The sequence below is a fragment of the Dromaius novaehollandiae genome, chromosome 3 (assembly GCF_036370855.1).
Source record: "Dromaius novaehollandiae isolate bDroNov1 chromosome 3, bDroNov1.hap1, whole genome shotgun sequence".
Lineage (NCBI taxonomy): Eukaryota > Metazoa > Chordata > Aves > Casuariiformes > Dromaiidae > Dromaius > Dromaius novaehollandiae.
Window position 1 is genome coordinate 22,597,285 of NC_088100.1, and position 9,543 is coordinate 22,606,827.

Consider the following 9,543-nt stretch of genomic DNA (forward strand, 5'->3'; position numbering starts at 1 on the left):
GCAGGAGAAAATGCTTCGGGTAGGGAAAAATGCTCCGAATATCCCGGCTTGGGTGGTGCAGGCTCTACCCAAGCCGCTCGCTGGGAAGTGGCGCAGCTCTGGAGTTTCACCCCAGCACAACCCATGCGCCCATGCCAGCCGCCACGGGCTCCTCAACCTTCCTGCAGGATCCTGATTCACCCCGGCTCCACGGGAGGAGACGACTGCAGAGCGTACGCTGAACAAACTGGGGCTTGTCCTTGCTGGAGGCAGGGGAGCGCGGCCAGCCGAGCCACTCCTCCGGATGGGGTGAGCAGGCGGCGGGCGGCATTGGCTGGCCTGGGCCCGTGGGGCCGGCGCAGCTGCCAGGTGGATGTGCGAGGTCGCGGCTGCTTGGAGGTGTGCGGCGGGCGGGCGGGCGGGCGGCTGCGTGCTCCCACCCCGCTGTACAGGCGCCCGCCTGTCACCAGTGAGCAGCCACAGTGGACGCTGTCTCCGGAGCAGCTGCCACCTCCAGAGCATAGGCTGTTTCTGCATTTTTTTTGCCTGTTTTTTTTTTTTCCACACCCCCCCCCGCCCAGAGCTGGAAGTGGGATCAGCGTACCTGAAACTGCTATGCCCACGGAAATCTGCCGAGCGGTGGGAATGCACACCATCTCGGACTTCCACTCCTCGCTGACAGTGCGGCTGCTCAGCAAGGGGCCGGAGTACCTCCGGCGGCAGCTGGAGGCAGGCACCCCAGGCAGGAAAAGCGCCGTGGAGCGGCTGGCGGCTGATAAGGCCAAGTATGTGAAAAGCCAGCAGGTAATCAGCACCAAGCAGGAGCCCGTCATCGCGCTCAGCTCTGCGTCGGAGAGCAGCGCCGAGAGCTGCTCCGTGGAGAGCAAGAAAGCCGGGCGGGCGGGCGGCGGAGGGATGGGCCCCCCGGGGCTGGAGCCGGTGGGGGCGGCGGGCGCCCGCTGTGCCCCGCTGCCCCACGGCCCCCCCACAGCCCGGCGCGGCCCCCCCAGGAGGCAGATGCGGCCCGATTCCCTGGTGATTTACCGCCAGAAATGTGAGTTTGTGCGAGGTCAAAGCCAGGACAGCCCGCGAGGGAGCCTGGTGCGGAGGCTGCTCCCAGGGACCCTAAAGGACAAGCAATTAGCCTCCCCCGAGATGCCCAGGGTAATTATGGAGGTCGCCAGCAGCGCAGAGAGCAAAAAGCCCATCCCTGCAGGATGCGATGACCGCAAGCCGAGTGGCCCCGGAGTGGAGCGAACCGTCCCCTCGACCGTGGGAGCCCCGGGCGAACACAGGCAGGAGCGCCAGAGCTCCCCAAAGCTGCTCCCCGCTCCGGAGGAGGCCAGGGAGGTGAAGCGGAGAGGCCTCCATCGCTCCCAGTCGGACATCAGCTCTCGCTACTCCAAGTCCTTCTCAGAGTTCGATACCTTCTTCAAGTACTGCGGCCTTGACGCAGAGGTTGTCGAGGCTCTCGGCAGGGAGAACTTCTCTGCAGCTTCTGACAACATCTCCTTCAAGGTTCGCAGCATCAGCGTGGCGACGTCCGAAAGCGACTTCACGAGGCACAGCGGGGACGACGGCCTGCTGGAGGATGAGCTGACGGAGCAGGTCCCCAGCAGCACCTCCGTCATCGAGCGCAACGCACGGATAATCAAATGGCTGTATACCTGCAAGAAAGCCAAGGAGGCCAACACGGTGCTCCAGGAGCTGGCGTGATGGCGCTGCAGCCCCCTAAACTCAAGGTGTGTGTAACATCTGTGCGGTCACTTTGTGTATGTCTGCTTTCTCTTAGTGAGCGCTTGATTTTTCTTGGTTTATTTTAGGAAGGGCAGCAGGGAGCTATAGTCTGTATACTGCTTGTTGCACTACGGCAGTCCTGCAAAGCAGAAATTTGGGGCATTGCAAAAGCCAACATACAAACAAACAGAGCAAATGAGTGCAGCTTGTCAGATTTCGATCAGCTCCCCCCGCATGAAACCAAAGAGTCAGTGTCTGTGAGGGATGCCTGCCCTTTGCTGAGCCTTGCTTTGTAAATAGCTTGTTTTCTTCAGTTCCTGCTATATTAAATGTGAGGAAAACCTTAGAAAATTATTCAACCCTTAATTATGATAGCTTAGATAAAACAGACTGAACTGAAACTGTTAATGTTTAGGAGTACACTGTATTTATACTATACTATCAGAGCTTCCCCCTCCTCACTCTCTCTCTCTGTTTCCCCCTTTTGCTTATAGCTAAGTACACCGAACTATCAGGAGAGTAAAGTAGAGTCAGCGTCACTAGCAACCAATTTTCCCCGCAGCTTTTGTCTGGGATGATAAAAGTTTGCTGCAGCTGACCACCTAGCATTTCACAGGCTTTAAATTTTCTGTCCTGTTTGGTTTTAGCAGACCTTGCTCTTCTGAGGTGGGAGAAGTTTAGTGGGTTTCACTGCGTGGTTTGGCACTGGTAGCTGGAAATCAGCTGTGTGGTTTGCTCTGTATAGAGAGATACTTTACTGTTTCAAATTAAAGATAATATGAACGTGTGACATCTAGGTTTGGAGATCAATTACTCCACAAAAATAAGTAGGCCAAATTTAGCCCAGGAAAAAGCTGTTTTCCTGGTTTTAGTAAAAGCTGTGCTAGTGCTTCCTTTGTATCTGATCTACTGAAAAGAATTATATTCTAATACTCCCAATAGAGGAAGCTTTTCGGGTAAGTACCATGCTTACAGTGTGGTATTTAAAAGTTGTGTCTTGATGTGAAAGATTGCACATGTATTTTCTGGCAGTTCATAATCTGTGTATTAAAAGAACATTTAGTGTAGATACAGTTGCTGATAGTGAATTTGGGCCTTATGAACACAGAGAAATGTAATGCTTGCGTCTCTTTCTTACATGGACGTGGGTCATTCCTGATTCCTTTAACCTATATAATGTAAAATCTATTTACTTACTTGAAATAATTTTAAATTACATAAAACTTGTATCACTTTTACAATTTGGATATTTCTCAAGAGACAATTTTCTTCCTGGGAGTAGAGGGAGGAAGAAGGGAGACAGAGACGTTTTCACACAAACATTTCAAGCTGTTGGAGATAAGAATGGTTGTCAGGTATCAAGCTGACAACTTGAAGAAGTGTTGTTATGCGACAAAGCCTTTCCCAAATTAAGTTAGAGAGAAGAAAGGACTCTCCTGAGCTGATCATTTCTCCTCGCTCATCCTTCTGTGATAAAAGGAAAGGGAGATACACAAAAAAAAATGATGCAGGCAGTGGTTTGTAAAGCTTCCCACAGCCGTCGGCCTGACAAAACACCGTGCGTGGAAGGCAGCGCTTGCTTTCTTCTTCCGTAAGCAGGGGCCTCATGACAAAAACAACTCACTCTCGTGAGGAAAGACAAAATAAAAGCATGTGGGCTCCTGAAGGTCCCTGCCAGTGCGTGGTGTTCCCCCACGAGAGCCGCCGTCATCACTGCAGGTCCACCTAGAGCCCGCTCAGGAGAGCAGGCTCTTTTGTAGCTGTCCTATAACCCCGGAAATGGTGCAATCTACCATTTAAACTGGAATTATGGTTACAGTAGAACATTAGGGAGTACTTTACACTGGCAGCAATGTTCTTTGGTAGCATTATTTTTGGCAGTCTAGGAAATGCTAATCCTTAAGGTTCATATTATAAACCTAATTTTAAACATCCCACGGCTGACTCTCAGCAGATATATCTCAGCAATAGAGCTATCATTATTTCCAGCTTAATTTCTGAAAACTGAGAAAGTATTTACCCATTAGGCTACAGAACGAGAAAGATCAGGTAAAAATACCAGTGCACAGTGCCCAGAATAAAGGGCAAGAGTCATCAAGAGTTACCATTAGTTAAATATTACAATTACAACGCAGAATTTAAGCTGAGAGTGATTATCACCCCGCAGTCTCCAGATGGGTTCCATAGTTCTGATATTTGTGTTTCTTGTATACCCAAATGCTAATTTTTTTCTTTCAGTGCTACACTTTCTTTGACAATCGGTCATCAAGTTTGATATCTAAATGATTTTATTATAGTCACATATTTGGCTTTATCTAGTTTGCTTGCTTGTTTTTAGTTGGCAATGGACTCATGTATGCTAATGGACAAGTATGAGCAAACCTACTGCATGCAAGGCCATGTAGTCTCTTTGGAGCTCTTGAGCCATAGTCTTCGAGGTACCTCATTTTACGGAGGCTTGAAAATTGTTGCCCTTTTTTTGTAAAAAGAAGCAGAGAACTATTTTCTAAAATCCAGCATTCATTACGTGTAAAACACCTTTTAAGAACTGCAGGATTTTTATGGGCCAGTGATCATTCGATTAATATTTTATGCTCAGCTTAATTTTTCATGAATTCTTCTGGGCCTGGTGGGGAACTATGTAAATAAAACAGCTACTTGAAGCATCAAGTTCCCTAACACGTTTGTTTCATCAGAATGATTACTGGAAACCCTAAGCGTGGGTTGTGAGCTTCAAAAAACAAAAGTCTTCAGTGAGATGGTCATGATATTGCCTAAATTCACCTCTGGAGTTCATTTTGATTGGTTCCTCTTGCTGTTAATCCTGTTTGGCTCTGAGAAGCCACTCTACATCCTCCTTCCTTATTTGAATCAAGATTATTCAGCCTCAAGTTTCAAAACCATTCAATTGTTCATTATTCAAGTGGAAATCTCATGGGAAGGGAATTGAATATGTTGGCAATAACCATAAGCAACTGAATAAAAGTTTAAGAGTATCACCTTATGCCTGTCTGATGTGATTAAATAATAAATGATGCTTTTCTTTCTTTCTTCAGGATCCCCAACTTGGAAGATGAACAATACCAGACACAGGAAGAAACTCTTCCCTCTTCTGGCTCATGACTACTTCGTCCAAGTTTAACATTTTCTTATTGCCTCCTTCCCTCTCCCCTGTCCCCAGGCAGCCTCACTCTTTGCCACAAGCACAGGGATGTTCAAGAGCACAACAACAAGCGGAGGTTGGGAACGGTGCAGGACAGCAGGAAATGAAAGTTCACGGAAAAGCGAAGCATGGCTGCAGCTACAATAGACAGTAACATTCAGCAGCAGATCACCGCCCCAGATGTCACGTGGGGACGTGACAGAAGGTTTGCGTTGCACACCTATCTCTTTCCCGCGATGCATTTCTCAGCAGTGATGGGAGGAGAAAGTGGGAATGAGGTGGCAATGACCCCTGGGTCAGGCGTTTCCTTGCAGGCAGACAGGCTCCACCCGGCCGCTCAAAGGCGCTGTCTTTCCAGGGCTGTTTAAACATGGCTCAGCCTGACATCATTAGATGTTATTTGCCTGGCTGGTCAGGGCTAATGTGGCAGCTTTATCTGGGATACTTGGCAAGCATGCTGTAAGCTAAATCCCTGCCAAGCCTCTGTTTCTCTAAGAGTGTCCAAGCCAAATTAGAGTACCTTGTACCCATCTAATCTACTTGGTTACACAGCTTGCTTAGCCAGTGGGAAGGCACAGAATTAAAAACCCTGCCCAAAATTTGTTCAGGAGCACAGTTCCAAGAAACAGGTAGGCCAAAATTAGAGAGGATTTTGTATGCATATTAGATTGCTCCAGAATAGTAGAATTTACATTTACACAGACTCCTTGATTTGGTTTGCAACGTGTCTCTGATGCTGCCAGAGTGGGTTTTATTTCAGTATTTGGAAGCCTGTGATTTAACACCTGTATTTTTTTGCAGCAAGAGTAATGGGCTTACAGAATTGTATTAGCAAATCGCATCCCAGGCAATGTAAGGTTGTGCTTCCCTAGCGTGGGTCTGGAACAGCATTATGCTCTCTGCGTTGCAAGCAAGAAGGCATGCTAGGGCACAGGCAAAACCATGCCAGAAAGAAGTCTGGATGGGGTAAGACTTCAAGGATAGACAGCAACTTAGTCAATATCATCAATAAAATAGTAATACTTCATTTGAAATGGGCAAGCTAAACATATTTTAAAAGCTGACTAAAAGTACTTTGGATCATCAGTGTATAGTGAATTACTTGCAGAATTTGCTGGCTATGCCTCAGATATTTACCCCAGTCAGCCATTACTTACTAAAAACTGCCTTACACCAAAGTATTTGTTTGCAAATATTATAAAGCACAGAAAGAAATCAAACAGAAAGCCAAATCTGTGATAGCCGTCCTGAAGTCAAAGGAGTAACAATGACTAGAATTTAGAGTGCTGCAGAGGTGAATAGTTTACTTTGTGTTGCCATGGATATAGTGTCCTGTTTGCAGCACTGGACTTTACCTGGCTGTCAGACCTGTACTGTAACGAGTCCAGAAAAATGAGATTTCATTCTCCACATTCCACTAGAGTTATACACAGCCAACGCAAAGCTAATAGTGCTTGCCATGTTCTGACCGGAAACAGCTGCCAGCACATCACGGTTGAAGCATAGATAAAATAAGCACTAGAGGTGCGTTTTTAAGTGTGTGTTAGTCTTGGTAAAAAAGTCTGTGAAAGTTAGAAGGGCAGGAGTGAACCATAACAATTCTATAAAACATTCATCATAGGAAGAACAGTTTCCTATTTTAAATTCTACAAACTTTGTGCACTGACAGACTTGCCCTTTAAGTGCTTATCTAATGTTTTAGTTGACATCAGTTAAATTCACAGCAAGGTTGCGTGGCTGAATTTACATATGTCTTCAATGTGCTTTTCAGTCACTGGATAGTTAGTTCTCAATTACAGCAACTGTTGGAGAATGCGGGGCATTTTCTTTATTGTTTTAGTGTTATATGCAAGTCTGTTATATGCAAGTCATGTCTGAAGTTGTCTAGATAGATGGATAACACTTCCAGATAAAATAATTGTTGTGCCTGCTTTACACTTAGCAGAAAACTAAATAGTTTGCATTGCTGAGCTTCTGCAAACTTAGAGGGAAGCTAGTACATGGGGATATTTTTGTTAAATTAATTTCCATTTATTATTATTCATTATTGTTAAAGAATGGTTCTTGGAAAACTGCATCTCAAGACGCTGCTAATAGGATACGATTTATGCACTTAAGGTGCAGTTTTTAAGGAACACAGTCTAGATTTATTAGTCAGGAACATAACCTGCTGTATCTGTTCTTTTCGTGCTCATTTTGCAAGATACTGTACCATATAATTTATATGCTTTTGTCAAAAGCTAACAACTTCTTTTCCTTGAAAATACATATGAATGACTGTAGACAGCTTGGAGTTCAGGAAAAATCTTTTGCCTTACAAATCAGTGCCCCACCACAGTAGAAGAGAATTGTTTTGCTTTGTTTCCAGGGAAGATTTTTAGTTTCATTTTCAGCTTCCATTTGTTTCTTGTTTTTCCTGTCAGAAGTTCTAGAAAGTTAATATGATAGTGCTAGGAAGCAAAGGGAAGATGCATTGGTAGCGGGTTTTAAATGGTAGAAAGGAAGGTATATAATTTGTCTGAAAATACACATCATCAGCCTTGTTCAAGATCAGGGAAAATTTTTTGATAGAGGTTAGTGAAATCAGAATTGGCCTTGTTCTGATTTTTTTAATCCCACTTTCTAATTTTATGAACTGTTTAATGGTGCTGTGGTGACTTTTCACACTGATAGGTGGCAAAATTTACCTGTCTTTGTTCAAACTTTGATAGGAACTCCAAACTCTCCAAGGTATTTTTTACTTCAGAGAAGATACGGACCTCTCTGAGATCCTTCCCTGATAAGCTGTACATTCCCTTTATTTAAAAATCTCCTGGATAAGCTAATAGCCTACCTTTCCCAGTATACCAGGAAGACAGTAGCTGACAATCCTTCTTTCTCCATAAATCTTGGGAATGGATATCTTCAGTGCTTATTCCAAAGCAGTGGAAGCACTATACTTCACTCAGGTCCTGTTACTATTGCATATAATGTCTTTTCCTTCCTCTTTTGGGGTGTTTCAGTCATAGCCCTCAAAATGAGACAAAAATGTAAATGTTATCCGTTATTTATCAATTACCATTTTTTTTTCTATTTCATTATAAAAGACGTGATTTGGAAGCTTTTGTGAAGCTGAAGTAAAGTGGGCTGTTGTGGAATGAACAAAAGCTTTGCCAATTGAGTTGGGATCAGTCTTCTTGGAAAACTTAAATCAGGGCTGAGGGTGAAGACAAGTCATAAACTGAACGATTTTGTTTAACCAGAACTGTGTAAACTTAAATAGTCAGATGGAGTGCAAATGTGCAGTGCTAACTGCTATTTATACCCCAGTGTTTCAAAGTGCACTATTACTGTGACAAGGGACAAGGTCCATGACTGTAGCACAACAGATGAAAGATACAGACTCTGGTTTTTATGGCCTAGAAGCTACTATCTGCAATAAAGGCATTCGATAGAGACTGTCATTCTTGTAATATATTGTAAATATTAATATACAGGACTCTAAGTAACAAGTACAGATTGTTTTTTAAAATGTGTACTAATGTTTTAAGGCATATAAGTCCTCATGCTTTGTGAAATCAGCCGAACATCATATTGATGGGGATTAAACAGAAACTTTCTCCTGGGAGCAGCTCGTCCTGTCATTGCCCACTGTGAGGGTTTTTTTGCATCTTCTTTTGAACGCTGTGAAGTCGAGTACTTGTCAGATCTGGTATGGAAGTTTCTAAGTTGCTATGTTTATATTCATACAAAAGAACCTGTATATTATTGAATGCATATAAATAAAAATGCAACACTGAAAGTTAATATTTTTTTCTTGAAAATGTATACTTTTATTTTGCTGTTTCCATTAGGGTACTATTACTTTAAAGCCAGGATCTCATTACCAAATTAGTTTCTCTGCAAGTGAGGCTGCTATTAAGCTATGAACACCTGAAAGTGTGGATACTTCCCTGGACTGTACCAAGGCCCCTTGATAAGTAGAGCAGGGAATGTCTTAAGGAGATAGCACTGAAGGTAACTTTTGGTATCAATAAATTTGAAATAAGGTGATGCTAGGGTTGTTTCACAATATTTCAGTATTTTCATTTCAGAATGCAACTGAAAAGATATACAGCTTATTTATGAAGGGTACTAATTTTTTTCCAAACTTTAGTATTATATGTGGGTTTACTTACTTTCAGAAACTACAGCGTGCTTCAGGCAATACTACATTTGTCACTGGCAAACACAGCCAGTGTCCAAGGCTGCAACATGTTTGAAGTTCTGCTTGGAAAAAATCTATCATCTCAGGAATCTTATTAACAAGCTTTTTTTGACCAGATTCCATAGGAGGAATTCAATATATGTGATAGGGATAATCCCCTGTGCATGTATTTTGTGAAGAAAGCAGCAGAAAGCATGATTGCATACGGTGAGTTTTTTACCAGAGACCAATACAGCTGCATAATTTTCATTTTGGTATGGTCTAATCTGCTCAGACAGAAGTGTTTCATTGACAAACATTTGAATGCAACTGAAGGTAGAGCTAACTGATGCTCGCTGTGCAGATTGAGCTCTTCCACAAAAAACTGAAAGCAACTTTATCATCACTGACGTGCAGCCTTCCCCATACAAATCCTGGCTGAACTGCGCCTGTGCAGGGTACAACACAAGTCTGGAAAGGGGAGGCAAGTTATGCTTCC

At 44.0% G+C, this 9,543-nt stretch overlaps 1 protein-coding gene across 1 annotated transcript; it reads left to right on the forward strand.

The window, feature by feature from the left end:
* Positions 1–355: 355 nt before the first annotated feature.
* Positions 356–8,665, forward strand: FAM110C (family with sequence similarity 110 member C). The gene is made up of 2 exons (XM_026101877.2): positions 356–1,721; positions 4,773–8,665. The coding sequence occupies exon 1, from the start codon at positions 595–597 to the stop codon at positions 1,693–1,695; it is 1,101 nt and encodes a 366-aa protein (XP_025957662.2). The 5' UTR covers positions 356–594; the 3' UTR covers positions 1,696–1,721; positions 4,773–8,665.
* The last annotated feature ends 878 nt before the right edge of the window (positions 8,666–9,543 follow it).

Excerpts from the sequence above, each read along its gene's own strand:
- FAM110C (XM_026101877.2), top strand. The coding sequence starts at position 595 with ATGCCCACGGAAATCTGCCGAGCGGTGGGAATGCACACCATCTCGGAC.